This window comes from Manis javanica, chromosome 1 (assembly GCF_040802235.1).
Source record: "Manis javanica isolate MJ-LG chromosome 1, MJ_LKY, whole genome shotgun sequence".
NCBI classification, from domain to species: Eukaryota; Metazoa; Chordata; class Mammalia; order Pholidota; family Manidae; genus Manis; species Manis javanica.
Window position 1 is genome coordinate 221,734,720 of NC_133156.1, and position 20,493 is coordinate 221,755,212.

General features: G+C 50.1%; 2 protein-coding genes across 5 annotated transcripts in view; both read right to left on the reverse strand.

Moving 5' to 3' along the window:
- Nucleotides 1-1,694: 1,694 nt before the first annotated feature.
- Nucleotides 1,695-12,453, reverse strand: TMEM214 (transmembrane protein 214). 3 transcript variants are annotated; one of them, XM_037009478.2, is made up of 17 exons: nucleotides 12,243-12,453; nucleotides 11,177-11,376; nucleotides 10,463-10,613; nucleotides 10,045-10,179; nucleotides 9,717-9,799; nucleotides 9,167-9,272; nucleotides 8,994-9,075; nucleotides 8,610-8,711; nucleotides 7,957-8,098; nucleotides 7,420-7,511; nucleotides 7,075-7,123; nucleotides 6,765-6,878; nucleotides 6,403-6,520; nucleotides 5,733-5,829; nucleotides 5,388-5,556; nucleotides 5,093-5,238; nucleotides 1,695-3,178 (listed from the first exon to the last, which is right to left on the reverse strand). In XM_037009478.2, exons 1-17 carry the CDS (start codon nucleotides 12,385-12,387, stop codon nucleotides 3,172-3,174), a joined length of 1,938 nt encoding a protein of 645 aa, XP_036865373.1. In that variant the 5' UTR covers nucleotides 12,388-12,453; the 3' UTR covers nucleotides 1,695-3,171. The 3 variants fall into 3 exon arrangements, with proteins under 3 accessions (XP_036865373.1, XP_017506201.1, XP_036865374.1); XM_017650712.3 differs by lacking the exon at nucleotides 1,695-3,178 and adding an exon at nucleotides 3,951-4,877; XM_037009479.2 differs by lacking the exons at nucleotides 1,695-3,178; nucleotides 10,463-10,613; nucleotides 11,177-11,376 and adding an exon at nucleotides 3,951-4,877 and having other exon boundaries at nucleotides 12,243-12,438.
- Nucleotides 12,454-16,434: 3,981 nt separating this feature from the next.
- Nucleotides 16,435-20,493, reverse strand: part of MAPRE3 (microtubule associated protein RP/EB family member 3) — a 47,153-nt gene continuing 43,094 nt past the window's right edge. Inside the window, exons 3-7 of one of the 2 annotated variants that reach the window (XM_017650714.2) lie at nucleotides 20,061-20,206; nucleotides 19,317-19,518; nucleotides 17,888-18,042; nucleotides 17,608-17,760; nucleotides 16,435-17,338 (exon numbers count right to left, since the gene is read on the reverse strand). In XM_017650714.2, coding sequence (XP_017506203.1) covers nucleotides 17,270-17,338; nucleotides 17,608-17,760; nucleotides 17,888-18,042; nucleotides 19,317-19,518; nucleotides 20,061-20,206 — 725 coding nt within the window. In that variant the 3' untranslated portion in view covers nucleotides 16,435-17,269. The remainder of the gene's footprint in view (nucleotides 17,339-17,607; nucleotides 17,761-17,887; nucleotides 18,043-19,316; nucleotides 19,519-20,060; nucleotides 20,207-20,493) is intronic. The other variant, XM_017650715.2, reaches the window with a different exon arrangement.

Below are 20,493 nucleotides of genomic sequence, written 5' to 3' on the forward strand. Positions count from 1 at the left end.
AGTTATAGCACATATGAGTACTTCCTCCTTCTTATGGTTGAATAATCTCCATTGTATGGCCATACCACTTAACCCATTCATCTATTAATGGACATTTGGGTTATTTCCACCTTTGAGCCTTTATGAATAACGTTGCTATAAATATTTCTGCACAAGTTTCTGTGTGGATATATGTTTTCACTTCTTTGGAATACACATAGGCATGGAATGGTTTTATGGTAATTATATAAACAAAGAGCAACCATCAAACTATTTTCCACAGTCCCTGAACCATTTTACATTCTCTCTAGCATTGTAGGAGGGTTTCAAATTCTCCACATCTTTGCCAACTTTTATTTCCTGAGTTTTTTACTATAGCCAATATTTCAATAACTTTAGTTAAATTACTTATAAGCATTTTCCTGTATCATTAAGGATTTTTTGAAATCACCATTTAAATAGCCATTTCCTATCTTTTGGTTTATTGAAATATTCCTTACTGTTGGATAGTTAATATCTGAATTTTTACTATTAATAAATTGTAAAAAACAAATGTTCTTATGCATAAATTTTTGTCCATATTTGTTTCTTTAATGTCTAGAATATTTTTAGGAGTGGAATTAGGTGGTAAGATAGTATTAAACTTTTTTTAAGTTCTTTGATAAAATACGGCACCCTTCATTTTATTGTGATTTGCAGACACTTGTTTTTTGCAAATTTAAGGATTGTGGCAATCCTGTGTCGAGCAAGTCTATTGGTACGATTTTGCTAACAACTTGCTCACTTCATGTTTCTATGTCACATTTTGGTAATTCTTGTAAGATTCCAAACGTTTTCATTGTATTTGTTACTGTGATTTGTGATCAGCAATCAGTGATTATAACGTGCAAAAGTGCAGATGACAGCACTTCATAGCATTATTTTTAAACTAAGATATGGTATATACATTGGTTTTGAGGTGGATATGCTATTGCACACTTAATAGACTACCGTATAATAAAACATAACTTTTATATGCACTGGGAAACCAAAAAATTCATTTGACTTGCTTTATGTAGGTGGTCTAGAATTGAACCTGCAAAACCTCCGAGGAATGCTAGTATTACCAAATTACTTCCCAGAAATATTATACCAATTTTTATTATAGCATTCACCATATTATACCAAAAGTGGTATTTTACATTTGTACTTTACCAATGAAATGGACTTTTTTTTCCATCTATTGTTGATTTGCATTTCTTTTATGACTTTCACCCCCATTTTTACTGTTTAGTGCTCTTCTTGATTTCTAAGTTCCTCAACATTAAGAATGTACTTATGGTAAGCTCAGTAAGGAAATGCAGGCCTTGATCAACACACCAGTTAGACCTAACAGACACACAAAACATCCCACCAGCATAATATATTCTTCTCAAATACACATGGGACATTCTCCAGGATAGCCCACATCAGGAAACAAAACAAGACTCAGTAAATATTAAAAGATTGAAGCCATACAGAGTATGATTCAACTATGGACTTTGGGTGACAGTGATGTGTCAGTGTAGGTTTATCAATGTTGACAGTGTGCAAGGTTGTGCAAGTGTAAGAAAAGGAATATGTACTTTTTGCTTAATTTTGATGTGAACCTCAAACTGCTCTAAAAGAATAGTCTATTAAAAAGTCAATAACTGGTGTGCTAACAGTAAAAAATCATGCCAAGACACATCCAACAATGCATCTGAATTAAACTTTATTAATAGGCAGAATATTCAATGGATATTTATTCATACCCTAAATGGTGGTAGCTTCACCCACTCCCCAAATTCCTTCTTATACCTTCTGATACCCAAGTCTGGGGTAATGAAACTGCCCACTAAAATGGAATCCCACATAGGGAAGAGTAAGGTCCTTTGCCCCCTCAAGCCCTTTTGGGAGCAGAACCATGAAGAGTATAATAAAAAACGATAGTTCACTAGTAGACTTAGATATTATAATGTTCAGGTCACATCACTATTGAAATTTCCATGTAATTGATAACTGGGTCATTCTGGAATAGAGCAGGGTAGGCATGCCTGTCTCGATGGAAAACATTTCACCCTAAGGGTGATGGCATTTGTAAGCAGCCAAGTCCAACAACGTTGTTTGTAGGGCAACATTATCTGGGCATAGTAAGGCTACCCATCAAGCTGCCCTGCCGTAAAGCTGGATACAAATCTGGAAATCGGCTTTATGACTTAAAAAGATGTGAAGTGTTTCAAATGTGTCATCTGATGTAATTTGCAGGTCCATACAAGAATTGGTAATACATTAGTAAGAGAACTATACTTAAATGGCCCTTCAGTTTTATGACATGTTATCTGCAGAATTCCAGCTGTGTGTGAAAAGTTGCAATGTCCAGATGTGACCTTCTGAGGTGTCGGTTTCTGTTCTTCCATAACATCAATAGTCACAGTGTGATTGTCCACCTGTCAGCTCAGTGTATTCTAATAGTCCACATTGGCTCAACTCACTGGCTCAGCATGGATTCCTGGTTAGTGACAGTGCTGCACAAAATGAAAGGTCTAGGTGTCTGATTTAGCTAAGGGACAGCAGGTGTGGTGTTTAGTGGATTACTCTTCTGACAAAGGATAAATTCTGGACAATTCCAGTATTGGGCCAAACAACCATCTATCAAAAAAAGCCAGTTAAGGTGTCATAGTTCCTGTGAAAGGCTGTGGAGACCTAGTTATCCTAAGTTGAAGAGAAATGCAGCAACCCAGGATTTTATGCAGAAATTAAATGCACCTAACAACGCAAATGGATCATAGAAGCTGATGTAGCACTAAGTGCCATTCTGAGTTGCTGGATTGAGACCTTGGGTCCAGCAGTCTTGGTCAGACTTGATGTCACAGTATGAGTGTCACCATTTTACTTGTCCTGTATTGTCACCAACTCAGGTTCACACCAGCCCCCTTTCGACTTGCCTGAGAACAGGCCAGTTACAAGGATCCACTATTTTTAAGAACTGAAGCCATTTCTGATTGATAAGGAAGAACTGAGGAAATGGAAAATGTCTTGAGACCCTTGGACAATCCTGCCTAGCAGTCCTGGGCCCGGCCCTTTGCCAGGTATAGTTTCTTTTTTTCTGGGAAAAGTGGTCATGGCTAACTGCCACTACGAAAGCAGGATTCTGCCCAACATGAGCTGCTCAGCTTCCAAGAGGTAATGTAGTTACACCCTAACAAGGAAACAAAAAAGGTGAGATATTGTAATCACGACCTCACTTGTCAGAATTTTTCTGTGCTTGATATTTTATAACCCCTCCACCGAAAAACCGAAGTACTGCCTAAGGGCAGCATGTGAAAGGGAAAGTGGTAGCCAGTCATCATCCCTGCAGGTCATCTTAGGCATAATGACGGAAGCAGAAACCAGCCTGGAAATTGGAGTGGGCGGTGCACCTCTGGTACTGCATACATTTAAAAACATGTAAGGGGGAAAACTTGAGGTGAGACCTGAAAGCCTGTGCAATTATCTGACCGTAGTCTCAAGTTGAAAACAAAAAGGACTTTGGTGATAGCCCCATGATTCATGTGTCTTTTGGAATTTCAAAGATCTTTCACTCATGGCCTTATAAAACCTATTAATAAGTTAAGGGCCTGGCAATGAGAGGATACCCCTGATCACTGACCCCTCATCCCCTTGGAGACTCTTCTCCCTTGCTTTTCCAAGCATGAAATACTCAAGCTATCAAGGCAAATCGTGAGACATGGGTTACAGTGACAAGGCAGTATGATTAAGGGAGCAAGAGGAGTGTGTCCAGAACTCTCAATAGGCCGAAGTCTAGAATCATGGGTATGGGCTTTCCCTGCCAGAAGCTCAATCACAGACAGTGGGAAGCCCTCCCCACTACATGGGCAGGGGGCCAAAGAACATGCAGAGCCCAACATTTTGCTGTCCTCTTAACGACTATGGGAATTTCTATACAAGGATGTAGAGAGGAAAGCTAGCCATCACAGTTGTGTCCTTTATTCCACTTAGGAGGCATACCCAGAAGCCATATGTGAATCCTGTCTCAACAGCCTGCTGGAAGGGTTCTCTGTGCCTTCAACTACCTGGGCTCTGTTCTCCAGACAGATGGCAGGGAGAGAGGCGGGCAGCTGAGAGAGGTGAACCTTGAGGTGGAGACTCCAGCGCTGAAGGGGAATGGAGAGTGAGGAAGTAGGAGCACGATGCAGAGAACGGCGAGGGGTCCTGAAAACCTCAGTTGGCCATTTTGAGGTGACAGGCCTTTTAGCCTAGTCTTTCATGTCCACTGACAGCCACACTCAGACTTGGGTACAGGTGAGGCTGTTATCCACTGCAGTACTATATTCCTCTGGAGGGCCCTTTCCTTTTTCTGCTGTGGTTAATGTCCAGGAGCAGGAATCGTTTGCCAGAAGAATGCAGGTGCCACTCACTGGACTCCCACCTTTTAGGAGGTGAGCAGTTTGGCATCAAGAATGAGATGGAAAAGTGGAGAGCAGAAGACAGCGGGGGGCTGGAGAGGCTACCAGCCCAAGGACAAGGCTGGGAGCCATATGCCACAAGGCCAGAGAAATGTTCAGAGGGACTGGGGGTAGAAGGCTGAGATACCTCGGCTCAGTCCTCGTCAAAGATGTAACAACTGGGGCAGAAGCTAGTAGTCACTTGCCTAGGAGATAGAACTCAGGCACCAAGTCAAAAAGACTCTAATACAGAACTGTAACCTTAATTCCCCAGCAGTCTAAGGTGGCCTGCCCCAGACAAAACCCAGTGACCAGGGAGGCAGGGCCTATTGCTGGGAAATCATGCCAAGTGCCCAGTCCAAGAAAGCCACTGTGATGTCCTGCAGGCAGAGCCAGGTCCAACGGGCAGCCTCAGTGAGCTGTGTCTTCACACAGTCCCAGGTCACCTCACCTCTGGGAGGAAAGCAGAAGGTTTGTGGGGGTTGGGAAGCAGTGGAGTACAGGTGTGTCCAGTCATCGGTCTGCAGGTCAGACCCACTGCCCACATCCCAGAGTGGCCAAGGGATGAGCAAGCAGCGAGGCAGAGCAAGACTGAATACAAGAATCTCGTCCCTGGAGAGAGGGCACTACATCAGGGCTCCTGCTGGAGGCCTGGCTGAGGGTCTCACCTGCATGCCTTGTGGCAGTGCTCCTGGGCCCGGGCCAGGGCCTCAAGCAGTATGTGCCACAAGGGCACCAGCACGTTCTGGTAGAGAAGTAGGAGCAACTCCTTTAGAGAATGGAGCAGCTGGGTTAGGGCGTCAGGGAGCTGGATCTGTAGCCGGACCATGGAGGAGGGACGGGGTTAGAGTGTCCAGGGAATGCATCCTGGCCCTGAAGACCCAATTCATGTGGGGCTGCACCTTCCCAATAACTCAGCCCCTGGGGAGACCCGCCCTTCTGACCTCCCTGTCTCTGGCTTACTCTCTGGGAGAGGCTGGTGAGGCTGTCACCGAACCAGGCAAGGTGCGAGGCACAGTGGGCAGAAAGGAAGCTGACTGTGGCACTGGTGTGTTTCCAGGCTAGCTGCAAGCCAGGCCTCACGACAGTCAGCAGGTGGGAGCCCCAGGCTGGCAACGTCTCCTCTAGCCAGCTGTAGGAGAAAATGGAAAAGTGAAAGGAGAGCTGAGTTTCCTCAGACAATTGGCTCCCCAAGAGTAGGTGTAGGAAGGGAGAGGAAAACCACATTCACTTCCCACTGACTTGTCACCACCCTGAACACTTAAGCCCTGTCCTGCCTCCCTTCTCCCCTCCCTGGGAGATGCTTACCTGTAACCTTGCAAGCTGTAGAAGTAGATCTTGGCACATGCTTGTTGGCCAGCAGGCAAGAAACCAGATGAATGAAGCAACTGACCAGAAACAGAGGCTGAGTAAAAGAGGCCTCTGGTGAGCAGGGAGGTGGGGAGGGCAGTGATGGGGAGAAAGATGCTGCACCCCAGGGCAGGCCCAGTGAGAGATGTGGCAGAACTCAGTGTGCTCACGGGGCTGTAGAGCTGGCTCTAGTCTGCTCTGGAGCATGGTTGGAGGGAGGGATGCAGGCCTGGGGAGCTGAGCCCCCTTCTCCTGCTGGGCCAAGTAAACAGGAAAGTTGCAGCCAGGAGGAGCCCTATCCTTCAGGAAGCCTTGGGTTTGAAGGTCTGACCTTCTACTTACCAGCTGTGATCTTAAGCTAATTGGTAAATCTTTCTGAGCCTCAATTTCTTCTGGAGTTAGAAAGGAGATAACACCTTCTCCAACGAGACAGTGAATATGCAAACATTTCTATACTGCAAGGCACTAGTCTGACTGGAAGTAATCATGTGATAGTTGTAGACAGAAAAAATCTGAAGTGTTCCTTCTGCAGTATCAGGGAAAAGCTGCGTGTTGTGGTGGGGAGTATTACACCCAGCTCTCTGCCTCATCCCCATCCTAGCTCCCTTGCCTGACAATCCCTGCTTACCCTGGAAAGAGCTGTGTGACCGTAAGTCATGGCACAGGAAACCTATGGCGAAGACCAGCACCAAGAGGAGCAGCTGTGTCAAGGGCAGTCGGCAGCCCCATGCCTGTTGCAACAGACCCTAGAAGGATACGGGGTAGAGAGGACAGGTCAGAAGGGAGAGCTGGTCTTTGCTTCCTAAGGCAGGCCTCAAGCTAGGCCTTCCAGGAAGAGTATCAGGCCCTCACATTCCCTGAGGTAGAAGGGGCTCTACCTGTTCTACACAGGGACAGGTGGGGCAGGAATGTGACACAGGCCCAACCCAGGGTGCGCCGAGACAGACATGTAGGACAGAGTATGGGTTGAGGAAGGATGGATGCCAGCACCTTGCAGGCCACATCGCAGGTGACGACATCCTGGTTGTTCCAGCTGCACTTCCTTAGCAGCTCCTGGTTGGTAAGCTTGAAGGATTGAATGGTTTCTTGCAAAGACTTCCGTGCCTACAACATAAGAGAAGTCTGAGCTGGGAATGTAAGATTTAGCCCATGAGGGAACCTGAGTCTCTAATCCTGCTTTATTTTTCATGCAAAATGGGCTAACAGAGCACTTTCTCTAGGAAGTAGGGGACAGTGACTGAGGGTTATGAATCCAGAAACCAGATGAGGCTCACCCTGCCATGTCCTCCCAACTCCTCACCTTCTTGGGAATCTGCTTCCAGGACCTGAGCAGGTGCTCCAGCAGTAGGCTGTGGGAAAAGTACACCCCCTTCCAATCAGGGAGCCCACTTGGCCCCTCCCAACTGCCTGTCCTCCCATTAGGCCCTAGCTCCAATAGGCTGAAAGCTTTTAAATTCCCTACTGCAGAGCAGCAGCTTCCTAGAGGCAACCCCAGTGTTGTTGCCACTCAACTGGAGGCATGAACCTGAAGAACAATGTTAAGTGTTCCTCCTTGGTTTCTAGGCCCGGGGCAGACTGGGGAGCATGGATTAAGGCTTCTCTGTATGCATCAGAAAGTAGGTGACCCTCCCCAACCCCCACCTGCCTGGACTGTGACAGGTGCTTGGGGTACAGCTGCCTCCAGACACTGGCACTGAGGGGGTCCACCGTCAGGCACTCAGTCAGGCTGCTCAGGAGCTGCACAGGGGACAGGAGAAGGGAGAGACTGCTGAGGCATAGGGCTGGTGGACAGGGAGGGTGCTGAGAAGTAATCCTGCCTGCTAAGTGAGGCCACACAGACAAACATACACCTTCGAGGAGGAGGATGGAGAAATTGTGCCAAGACCCCAGAAATCTGAGGCTATAAAAGGGTGGGCTGCAGCTCCTGGGCTGGAGTCTGAGCTAGGAGATCACTTATCTATAAGTGGCAGGACAACAGAGAGCAGGCAGACCTGAACTCCCTGTCCTGCCAGCTCTGCTCTTCTGCAAGTGAAGTGTGAGTGCATGGGGCAGGCGGCTGCCAGGAATGAAGTAAGGGGATACCCAGGAAATGGTTCCCTGAAGGCAGGGCCTTTGTCAGCAGACAAGGACCTCTGTAGTGGACTCCTGAAAAGGAAAAAGGAGACTCCCACCATTCTCTCACCTCTTTCTTCATCTCAGGAGGGCAGCTTGGGGTGGCTCTGGACAGGAAGGAAGGGAAGTAGGTATGTAGGGTGGCTTCTGGCTTCGCCCCAAACGCCAGCACCTTCAGTCGGGGGTAGAGCTGACACAGCTGCTCCTGCAGGCTGGGGTGGGGGTGGGGTGGAGAGCCAAGCAAAGCTCTAAATGGAGCTGTGCAATGCGTCCCTTTTCCCTGCCTCAGAGGGATGGAGAAATTGTGCCAAGACCCCAGAAATCTGAGGCTATAAAAGGGTGGGCTGCAGCTCCTGGGCTGGAGTCTGAGCTAGGAGATCACTTATCTATAAGTGGCAGGACAACAGAGAGCAGGCAGACCTGAACTCCCTGTCCTGCCAGCTCCTCCTTGCCCAAGTGGGTTAGTTACTAATGGCCTTATAGTAGCTCTAAATCTTTTTAGACTTTCAGACTCTTTGGAAAATCTGTGGAAAATCATGGATCCTCCCCCCAGGAAAATTCCCCAACACCAATCAAGGGTCCATGTATTTTCAGGAGGTTCACTGATTCCTTGAACTTCCAGCTTGAGAATTTCAGATCTAAAGAAGGGACAGGAATATATTGTCTGCTCTTGACTCTCTATTGGGGTCCTTCATAGCAGGTGTGCCCCAGGGCAGTCCCTACCTGGGTGTCAGGGAGTTGTTAGGCATATAGGCAAAGTCCAGAAGTGGGAAGAAGTCCTTGGGACCGATCGTGCCAAAGCCCTTGGTGAGATTGGGGTGCATCCTGTTGGGGAGGACAGAAACAGGTTTGTTGGAGACTACCCCTCAGGCCATGATGCCAGCCAGCTATGACCAACATCTAGGACAAAGGGCATAAACTCTACCCTACCCCACTCCTTAACGGCTCCCTCCTTTGCTCCGCCACCATATTCTGAGTTGGGAGAAGCTGTTCTGATTTTCCTCACATTTATGGAGACCAAGATCACAGCATCCCATTCTGCTGAAACAGCCACTTGTAGACACCCTGGGCCTTTCCCTTGCTGCCCCCGACCCCCTCATTACTCACAGGAGCAGTCGATCCAGGTATGCAATGGCAAAGGGAGACAGAGACTTGATACCCAGCACAGGCAGCATGATCCCCAGCCACACTGTGGAGACAAAGGTTCAGGCTTGAACCCACTGGGGATGCTGAAGAGCTTCCTGCCTCCAAGATGATCCTTCTTTCTTCCCCACTTGTACCTTTCAGTCCCTCGGTGAGGTTAGCAAAACCTGCTTGACCCACGGCCCACATGATGGTCAGACACTTTGCTGGTCGGCTCTGGTGGGACCTCAGCAGTTCAAGAAACTAAGGAGACCAATGGGAGAGGCAGACTGGGAAAGGGCAAAGCACCAGGAGTAGCCCCAAAGCCAGGCAGGAAGAAAGATGTCAACTGGGAGAGGAGGGACAGGCTGAGGGACACTGGAGCACTATGGCAATGTGTAGTGATTCAGAGCGTGGGCTTTGGCACCAGACACTGACCTTCACCCATATACTTGCCACTTACTAGTAGACCGACTCTAGGAAAGTTACAGAACCTCTGTGGCTCAATCTTATCTATAAAATGGGCACAGCAGCAGTACCTACCTCATAGAAATACACAGCAGACACAAGAGTAGGCATTAGTGTTAGCTGTCACTTCTGGTCTTACAAGGGTCTCTCTCTATCCCTTAATTGGATTCAATAGTGTAGAGTCTGCCCAGCCTCCCCAGTCCTAGCCTGCCAGTGTCCCGACCATCACCCTGAGCTCACCTTGCCCAGGTTCATGGTGGCAATCCTGGGCTTGTCTTGCAGAATGGCCTGGATACAGATGCGGTAACCATGCTGTGACTCCCCTAGAGAAATACATAGTCTCAGATCTACACTCACAGCTCAGCATCCTAACCCAGAAATTTCCCTTTTGGCAGACTTAAGCTCAGAACTCAGGCCCAATAAGTCTGAAATCTTTTCTTTGTTTCCAAAAGAATGTTGAGATTAGCACATTTCTCTGTTGGAAACAAAACCACCCACCCAATCTGGAAGTGGGAGAGACAGTAGGCTCCAGGATGGGGCTGGGCTATCCCTCCTGGGGTCCTCTCACCTGGCGTTTTATCAAGCTCTTGCAGCATGGTGAACAAACAGTGGTCAAAAAAGAGCTCGAGAGACCCAGCTGCCTTTGCCAGCAGCCCTCGGATGATCCCACGCAGCTCCCGGCTCACCACGCTGTAGGGATAATCTGGGGCCGATAGACATCCACATGAATGCTGGGACTGGAGGCTGCCAGCTGAGAGACCTGGTGTGCTCCAAGAATGGCGAGTGGAGGCAGAGGTGCCTGCACTGAGGCTAACATCCTCCCTGTCCCAATGACGCCCAGTAACTTTCAGTCATGATGACTTGAAAACAAATCACCCATGTAAATCAGGGCAGTGGGGGCATTGGGCTGTTGCTAATGTGCTTACACATAGCCCTTTCAGTATTTTCTTGACTTGTCTGATCTTGAGGGAGCTGAAAGAACTAACCATGAGTATGCTGGCTTAGTGTGGGTTCACTTAGAGGTGCTTGGAGCTTGTAGTTGAGATAGCTGGCCAGATCCTTCAACCACACAGATGGGTTTCCAGAGAACACGCTCTGGCTCTTGTCCAGTTCCTTCTGCAGAGCTGCCACGTCCAGCTGCCAGAGACACAGGCCCCTCGTGGTGAGGTGTAAGTGTAGGGAAACAGGGTAGAGGTGAAGAAATGGCTGGACTAGGTGGAGGTAGGATGAACCAAGCGTTTCTGCTTTTAAACGTAAGTACGTGGAATGCCGTAATTTTGCTGCACCCAGATCTTTAGAAAATACAGGACAGGTGTATTGCTGATCTCAAGGCCCAGTACTCTTAGGCCCTTCATTCACAGGTTCAAGGGGACAGAGGATGACACGGAAAATGAAAGATCACTGCTTCCATGGGGCAAGGAACTACAAACAGTTCCTCTACCGCTTCCCTGGTATCCCTGGGTCTTCAAGGCTCTTCTCTCATTAATCTATGTTTCCCTATAAAATTCTTATTTCCTCTCTATCCTAAGTGCAAATGTCCTCTTCCTTGGGGTTTTCATCCTTCTCTGGACACCTCCTCTCAACAAACAGTGTCCCAAATTCCACAGATCCCTTAGCTGCCAGTACCCTTCCTGATCCTTTCATCTTCTCTGCACCTCAGGTTCCCATTGTTTCCCCACCTAAAGCCAGGGCACACTCACAGCTTTCAGTGCCTCCTCCAGGCTGCGGAAACGGCCCTGCTTCGGGTTTTGGTTGGTGAGGGTCACCACCTTCTTAGTCTGTTTCTTGTTCTTTGGTTTCTTAGGCTCCATAGCAGGAGGGGGAACCTGCTCCTTATTCTGCTGCTTCATGATTCTCTCAAAGCCCCGCTCATACAGAGTGCTTGTGGTCTGGATTGGAGCTGGCGTATGAGAGGCAAAGAAATGGGGGCCATCCTTGAGTTATGAGGGCCCCAAAGAACAGGAGTCCTTTCCCCCACTGTCCTTATCTAGATCCTGCTTAAGGAGCAGGAGAGGGAACCCACTTGGTTGCTTCTTTCAAACACTGCAGCTCTGGTGTTCATGGGCTGGCTCTCTGACAGAGTTGAGGCATTTATTTTGATAAATCAGAGTACATGGGAACTAAGGGAAGGGTTGGATACAGAGAACTGGCTTCTTTGGTGAGCAGCTACTAGTCTGGGAGGTCAGGGTTTTTCCATCTTGGTTCTACTCCCGTTGCTTTTGGTTCAGAAGTGACAACTCTATATTCAACAAGTGGCGAGCTTTCTGCACTCCTCCAGGAGTCTTTGAGGGAACAGGCGCCACTTGGAATAATACTTGGTGGGTGTTGAGAGTGTGTGACGGGTCATTTCTCCCACTGCTGGGCCTCCCCTCAGTCCCCCGATGAGCACCCCCCGCCCCACCTGCTGGTTACCTAAGGAGGGGGCACTGTGCCTAACGAACCAGTATGCCTCTTCCCAGCGCTCCAACACCTGTCTAGAGAGGCCAGACCAGGGCATGAGAACAGCTGGAAAGGGTGTGTGTGCACTCAGCGGGAGCGTCGGAAGCACGGAATCCCGGTCTCTGACATGTGACCATGGGAAGGCATCTAACTTCACGGGGCCTCCGTTTACTCAACTGTGAGGTGAGGACAACCTCCCTTGCGCTGTCTACCTCCTGTGAGACTCAAGGGTAGCGCTCGAGCAGACGGGGGTGCTTCGGCCTTCTGAGCTCCGGTAGCTACTCGCTACCGCCCTGGCCGGGCAGGCCGGGCCGGGTGGGTACTCACGGGTCAGGTCGTATTTCCACACTCCGTTCGCCTCTCCGAGCGCCCGGCGGTCCCCTCCGCCGCCTCTACCCCTGCCGCCGGCCCCAGGCCGCCGCCCCTTCTTCACCACCTCCCAGCGCCCGTCTACCGCCGCCCTGGCCGCCATGGTTCCGACCCTCCCGCCAGTGCCACCTCCCTGGGCTGTCCGATCCGGTGCGGACGCGCCGCGCTCTGGTACGTCTACTCGCAGGGCCTCGCGGCGCGTGGCGCCAACGGCAAGGCAGCCTGGGACTTGTAGTCTTTCTTTTTTGCCAGGTTACCCCGACCTAGGGGGTCGGGGCAGCTTCGCGGCAAGAAACATCCAGGCAAAGATGCTGAGATGAGAGAATATTTCATTCCGAAAACTTTTGTTGAGCACCTATTGTGTGAAGGCCACTGCACTGGATAACTTGGTGGAAATGAACTGTTTGGTTTTTTTCTTTTTCTTTTTAATATTGCTGGAAGGATGGAATTGAAATAGTCATCCTCACCTCCAGGAAGAGTTTGGAGATTATAAATGCTTCCTTCCTTTTAAGAAAGTGTTAGTTTTTCTGTTGCTAGTGATTAAATTTTAATGGACTATAAAAATCTATTGTGAAGAACAAGGAAGATGACCGAGCTTTAGGGAAGACGCAGTGCTTGGAGAGAGGAAAATGGAGAGCAGAGAGTCCTTCTGATAGGAGGTAGAGAAAAATCAGGGATCTAAGCCAGGACTCTGTTTCCCCTTCCAGGCAAAGGGGAAAGAAACGGTTCTGACTCCCACTGCAAGAGTCGGTCTCAAGTGTCAGATGTGGAAGGGAAGTGATCAAGAGCCCCAGACCTGAGGAACCACTCAAACAGGTTACTGCTCAGAGGTTCACTATCCCTAGAGGACCTTCCACCCTGCTTGTAGGTCATGTGAAACCTCAAAACTGGAAGCATCCCAGCAGGAGAGGATGGGGAGAAAGTGAAATAACAGTAATTATCACAATTAAGGAAATGTGCTATTTCGTGAACACTCCTACATTTGAGGATGAGATTCATACCTGGCATACGGAGAAATAAGACAGGCAAGCCCTTAATAGTAAGAATTAAATAGAGTCTATATTTCAACAAGTGGCAAGCTTTCTGCACTCCTCCAGGAGACTTTGAGGAAACAGGTGCCACTTAGAATAATACTTGGTGGGTGTTGAGAGTGTGTGAGGGGTCATTTCTTCCACTGCTGGACCTCCCCTCAGTCCCCTGATGAGCACCCCCCCAACCTGCTGGTTACCTAAGGAGGGGGCACTGTGGATGAACAGCTTCTGGGGATGATGAGTTCCTTAGGAGGGAGGTAGGGAAAGCTTCCTGAAGGAGATGGCATGTCAGATGGGTCCTGAGGAATGAGAGAATTTTCATTGGTTGGGGATCAGGATAAATAGAGAGACCAGGTCAGTTATATGGATTTATTGATTTAAGCAAAGGCCTAGAGGTGGGACATGGCAGGACAAGTCTGGGAAACTGGAATTAGCTCAGTGTGACAGTGCTTAATGGGATTTTGGAGGTGATGAGGTTGGAAAGGGATCTAAGCCCATATGCCATGATCTGCTAAATTCAGACTTAGTCCTCCAGACCCTGGAAGCCAGTGGGAAAGTGACATGATCCACTGTGTTGGAAAGGAAAATATGGCTATGCGAAGAATGGGTTGGGATAGGGAAAGGCAGGAGGTGGGAGATACACAGTTCTTGCTGCCCCCTGCCTGTCCTCCAGTCTGCTCAGGCCTGTTTGTGGTTGAGTGCTTCAGGTAGCTCCTAGATGGAGTGCTTTAGTCAAGGACGACATTTGAGCTGATCATTAATCAACTCATTTTTCAGTTCATTGGTTTAGCTCTACTCAGAGTCCAACAACAATATCCCCTCTTTGCTTGATCCCTTCTATGTCACATGTATGATCACAGAAGAGAAATAGAAAAGGCTTTCCATAGAGACAAATGAAGGGGCTGCTCCATGGTGGAGATACACAGAAGGATGGAGAGGGGCTTTCTTTTCTGTCTTTTCTTGGAATAGTCTGGCAAGTCATTGCTTATAAGTTGGCATCTAGGGGATGGGAGTCATTCACATACTTATCCAGCACCATCTCCTAAGCACCTTCTGTACCTAAGCACCTAGCCCTGTGCTATGTGGAGCTGGAGGATACACCTCCCTTGCTTGTGAGGAATTCGAAACCTGTGTAGGAGACAAACTTGAAAACAGAAAAGTATAGTTCACTATCTTAAGTGTTCCATGGGAAAGATATACTTAGTATGAGGTACTGGGAAGAGGTGGAGAGGAGGCAATGGCTTTGCATCCCTAAGCTCTGGGTTTTTGAAGAGCAGCCTTAGACACTAGCCATGGAGGTAGGCTTGGGCAGTACCCACACAGGGTTTGAGGGAAGAATCAAAAGATGTTGGGTCAAGGAGGACAGATGGATGTCTGATGTGGAGGCAAAAAGGGTGAGCTCACTGAAGCACAGTTTGACCCACTGTATTGGGTTTTTAGTGCTGCAGTAACAAACTGCCATGAACACAGTGGCTTTAAACAACACAAATTTATTATCTTATGGTTCTGGAAGATGGAAGCCTGTCAGGGTCTCACTGGTCTAAAATACAGTGTCTGCAAGGCACGGTCCTTCCTGAAGCCTCTAGAGGAGAATCTGTTTCTTTGCCTTTCTCAGTATCTACAGGCTACCCACATTCCTTTGCTCATGGCCCGATTCCATCTTCAAAGCCAGCAACAGAAGGTCGAATCCTTTTCACATTGCAACACTCTGACCTCCTCTTCTGCTCCCCCTTCCACCCTTATGGACCCTTGTGATTACCTTGGGCCCACCTGGATAACCCCGGATACTCTCCTTAAGGTCAACTGATTAGCAACTTGGTTCCATCTGCAACCTTAATTCTTCCTTTTCCATATAACCTAGCATATTCGCAGGTTCCAGGAACTGTGACATGACATCTTTTGGGGGAGGCATTATTCTGCCTACCACACCCACTTCATCAGCAGGGTGAGGCCTTGGCCTGAAGATGAACACTGGGCAATGCAGAGCAACTACCTTATCCTTTTATAGTATGTACCTGGAATAATGGAGGAAAAGCCTTTTAAAATTAGGTAAGGGAATTAAAAATCATAAAGATCAATAAAAGCAGGCAAAGAATTTTTTGGAGGAGAAAAACAGATAGAATAAGGCCTGAACTATCTGCAGGTGTGGGTGAGAATCAGAAGGGGGAAGGAAAGTGAATGAGACACGAATTGCTTAGTTAAGGCTTCTATCTGGAGTTGTTAGAGAAATGGTGGTAGTCTGGAAGAAAGGTCATGGAGCAGGGCCACAAAAGAAACACAGCCTCACCTGTAACTCTAGGATATCGAGGAAACATCTACCAGGACCAGCTTGAGGCTAGAGGTACATTCTGGAGGTCACACCTCTGTGGTCCAGGTTTTTACCACCTTAAGTCTTGTCACATATGATCATCAGTAAGTGAGAGGGCTGGTCTAGATGATTGCCAAGGCTCTGTTTGAATGAGCTTGGAATCCATATTCATTTCAGCACTCTCTCTCCCTGTTGAACTTTCAGGACACTGGTGATTATCGCCCTTTGCAGGGGCACAGGCCAGGAATGTAGGGCTTGTGAATGATGTGCAAGTCCTTCTGACTCCAGTTCCTATTACAGCTTGTTCTACACAAGGAACCATCTGGGCGTCAATGCTCAGCACTGATTGCCGTTTGTAACCCACTCAGCTCTGTCAGTGAGCCCCTGTGCCCAGCTTGATCACTGTGGTGAGGTGTGTGAGCTTTGACAAGAGGTGGGGGACAACATGCAGTCTAATTGGCCCAGAGGAGATGGAAATAAAGCACCTCTTGGCCAGGCCACCCTGCTACCTGCCGGCCCTGGCCCCACCCAGCTGCTTTACCAGACTGCCCATTGTCACAGTCATGGCCCCAAACTTTGTTCCTCCTCAGGGACTGGGGGGCAGAGCCTCCATTCCTTCCCTTAGAGCCCTGGAAACAGTGTTGGGAGGTGGGGACTAGGTCAGAACTAGCTGGGCTCTGAGGCCAAGCAGCAGAGGCAGTTCCACGCATGAGAGAGGGTGGCAGAGGTGCTGTGCTCCATGGCCATCTCCTTGGAGTGGGGAGAAGTATTGAGATCCAGATTGTGGCTCAGCTGAGGGAGACAGGGCATGGACTTTTACCACACAAGTTTATTTAAATAAAAGTGAACACGTATGCAGGCTGGGTGGCCCAAGGGGCATGGGTTGGGGTGAAGGGCGGATGGGAGGCAGACGTACAGGAGGGTCCAAGCAGAGTCTGTGTGGTATGAACCAAGCTGCAGAGGGAGTGGCTGGGGCCTCAGGGCAGGATTGGGCTTCAGGTGCTGGGGCAGGGGGCTGAGGGTGGGGTAAGCCTGGTGCCAGGAGGTCCTTTTCATCCCTCATGCTCCCCTCCTTCTCCCTGACCACTGGGGACCTAAGGCACATGTCCTCAGTCCCCCGTCCCTCTCCTGACATCAGCCTTCCCCTCAATTACTGGGAAGACAGAAGACAAAATAAATAAGAATTGGTGAGTGCTGCTGCGGCTCCCAGAAATGGGGGAGGGAAGCCAAGCCAGGCACACTGCCCTGGAGCCCACGCTGTCAGCCCTGGGGAAAGAACAGGTAAAGTGCAAGGAAAATCCAGTAAGTAAAAATATACCAATGACTTTGTCAAATATACAGCTGCTGGCTGTCAGGGGAGCAGGCGGCTGGCTGGGAAGTGTGGGCCAACACAGCGAAGAGACAACGGAAATAAATAGGGGGGGGAGTGGGCAGAGGTCCACCGACTGGGCTGGTGCCATGGAGGACGGGGCCTCTGCCTGCTCAGCTGCCCCTTCCCCCCAAGCCCAGCTGCCTGATGCCCCAGCGCTGCAGCACTGACATGAAGCACCTGGCCGACCACTGTAAGGAGAGGATTATAATGTGGGGTGGGAGCAGGGTGGGGTGGCACGGGGAAGCCGTGTAGTCAGCCAGGGCTGGAGCTGCTCTCAGTACTCGTCCTGGTCTTCTTGTTGGTGTTCCTCAATCTCATCGTCCTCGGGGGGTGCAAATCCTTCCTGGAGGATGGGAAGGGAGAGGGTGGTGAGCCAGACAGGCCAGGCTGAGGATGCAGATTTCTAAGGGGAGCTGGGAGCAAAGCTGAAGTTCCAGTCCTACTTCCCTGTTAACACCCTCTGGACCCAGGGCTTGGGACTTCGGCTCGCTCTGCACGTTAGTCCACATTCCCCAAGGCCCCTCTGCTCCCATACCCTTCTGATTGTAGGGCCGGGTGGAATGTAGAGGTCCCAGTGGGCCTAGGACATTAGCTGGTGAAGGCACAGCTCACCTCAGTGGCATAGAGAATGCCAATGATGCCCGAGATAACAGGGCTGTTCTCACTTTCGTGTTCCTGGCAGATGAGCTCAATGTCTCGGAGTTTGCTGAAGTAAAAGTCACGCTCCTTCTCCAGCCCATCCACTGTCAGCTTCAAATCCAATAACTGCTTGGTGAGAAAGTGGTGTTCAAGCCCGAGACCCCTGCCTCAGACTCCCCTTACCACCCTGACACCCCATGGGGCTGGCTTTTTTGGCAGGGATATCTCAGCTGTCTGTGCCCACTGCGTTCACCTGCTGGTTGAGTTCAAGAATCTGGGCATCAGTCTCATGACCACCGTTGCGGGCTGATGGGGGATTCTTCCGCAGGATGCAGGGTGGGGCCACGTTGCTCAGCCGGCCAGAGGTCTGCATATTTTTGGGGCCTGTGGGAGATGTCCTCTGTGGAACTGCCCAGAGGAGAAAAGTTGGACAGGGCCATGTGAGCTCACAGCTCACCTGGCATAAGATAGCCTGGTGTGGTGACTTCAGGGGCAGGCCCATGCGAAAGGCAGGCACTCCTGCCCTCCCCTCCTCTCCCCACAGGAGGGGCATCTACGTCTAGGCCTCAAGCACGGCCACGCGTGACACCACAGCAGCTGGGCAGCCCTTTGGCAAGCTTGGGAGAGCAGGGGCTCCAGGGAAGTAAAGAAGGTGTGAGGTGTGGGGAGGGAGGAGAGCTGGCCTGAGGGAGAAGTAGCCAAACCAGGGACTGTGGGAAGTGGGGCTGGAAGGGTAAGGCTCTTATCCTGACAGCTGGAGCCTGAGCAAAAGCAGCTGGCATTTGCTGGGTCTTACCAGCCCTAAGCCACCCTCCCTGTGGGCTGTCTCAGTCTCAGGGATGGAGGATACCTAAGAATCCTGCTCCTGCCCCTCCCGGACTCTCTGCCTCAGGATGGGCTCTGTGCCCTCTGCTGGGCCTGACCCAGGGACCCCGACTCCACCCTACACACGGCATGCTGTGGCTGCCTGTCTTCCAGCTAGGGCAGCTCCAGAGTCTCAGCTGGCTGCTTCCAATGCCAAGCAAGCAGGTGAGTGGGGGCAGGCCCAGGCAGGGCGGCAGCGCAAACAGGAGCTGCTCTGCTATGACGGGTTCAGATGCAGGCTGGGGCTGCTCCTCTCTCTTTCTCTTCCCAAGCTTCTTGTCCCTCAAAGGCCCTAGTGCTTCTTTCCCTTCTCCTCTGGAACCCAGATAAAGCCTCATTTCAAAAGACTCATCGCTTGAGCTCTTAGGGCTTGTGGGCCTTTGGAATGGGGAAAGATATAATGAAGCTTGGCAAACTCCTATCCCTGGGTGCCCAGTGGGCAGGGGCAAAAACAGTGTGTAGTACTGGCACCAGGCTCTTGGCCTGGGAGGACCTGGATGGAGGAACCGCGCCACGTGCTGCCCCGTCATCCCGAAGCAGTCAAGTCAGCTTCGGCTCCAAGAGGAAGTGCCCTGTGCCTCCCACCAGCAGCTGCCCCATGGCTGGTGCTGGTGGTCCTGTAGTAATCTTTGGAGCCCTCTCCTCCCTACTGTGACTCCCCCTGGTCTAGGCAGGCAGCAGGCGGCATCATCTGAACTCCGTGATAACAGTCTCCTTTGGGCTGGCAGGGCCGGGCCGGTGGCCCAGGGGGCACTCCTGGCTGTAGAGCCCTGCCGGCCCGGCCCCCAACTCTCCCTCCCCCAGCTCGGGCACGTTACCTGCTGTGCCAATGAGTTTCTTGGATTTGTTGAAGATCTGATCACCTGGGTTAGGAGGTGGCGCTACGTCCTGGCCCTGCCGCGCCAGCAGAGGGTTGTAATCCTTTCCATCATAGTTTGCGTCAAAGAATTTCTTAAACCACTGAATAAACTCAAAATTATCTTGGAATTTTCCTTTTACTAATTTCTCTACAGGAATTATCTGAAACAGACCACATAAGCAGAGAATTTTAACCACCTTTAACTTTAACCTCTGTGAGAGGGCCACTGCTCTAAGGAAAGCCAGCCCCTGGGCTGCAGCATCCACCTGGTCCCCCTCCCGTGGCACCAGAGCAGCCAGGTAGGCTGTAGGCCCTGGCACTGCTGTGTGCATGTCAGATGGGGGTTACTAGAACCAGGGGCCTGGGACCACTGAGGCAGTAGAGTGAGCCAAGAGATTTTTCTTGGGCCCTACAGAGAAGGAAATTGATAGAAGCAGTACTCCAAGCCTCAGATGTTGGGATGGATAGGGTCCAGAGAGGAGGAGGGGACAGGAATGTCATCAGGATGGGGTGTCAAGTGTGGGGTTTTCCTCTGTGCCTTGAGCTGGGGGAACATTTCCTCTGGAGAGTCAGGGTGGGGGGTGGAGAGAGGCGTGAGAGCTGGAATGACCCCAGCAGCCCCCGCTGCCCTGGCTGGAGGGCCATCTTTTTCCCCAGGGTCACACAGCTCCTCGGGAGGTCCCCTTGGAGTGCAGGCACCTACTTTGTCAACACCCATCTTCTTGAAAGCTGCTTGCAGCACCTTGAAGTTGTGGATGTATTCATGCTCTAGCTTGGCCTGGAACTTCACCTTCCTCAAGTGCACACAGCCAGGGAAGAGCATGTCCATGAACTGGCAGTAGGCTGCCCCTGCAGAGAAGCATGGCTGACTGAGCTCCCTAGCCTGGGCTTCTCCTGTTCACTTCCCCAGGCCCTCAGGTGGCCTATTTCCCCAAGCTACCCTCTCTCCTCTTCTTTCTTCTTGTCTTCGACCCAGAGCTGGGGCCAGTCCTACTTGCAGGATAAAAACAGCCAGAGTCTCCCCAGCTTTCCAAGAATGAGAGCAATTAGTGTTTAATGATATAAATGTCTACCATGTGCATTATATACCATACCAAACCTTGCGTATATGTAATTTAATTCTAACAGCAACCTTC

Bases quoted from the DNA above. Each gene is read 5' to 3' on its own strand.
- TMEM214 (XM_017650712.3), bottom strand. From the start codon at position 12,387: ATGGCGGCCAGGGCGGCGGTAGACGGGCGCTGGGAGGTGGTGAAGAAG. The intron at 10,614-11,176 runs GTGAGTGTGCCC...TGTCTCTGGCAG, and splicing joins TGGAGGAGGCACTGAAAGCT to CTGGACGTGGCAGCTCTGCA. The intron at 10,180-10,462 runs GTTAGTTCTTTC...TATCGGCCCCAG, and splicing joins ACTAAGCCAGCATACTCATG to ATTATCCCTACAGCGTGGTG.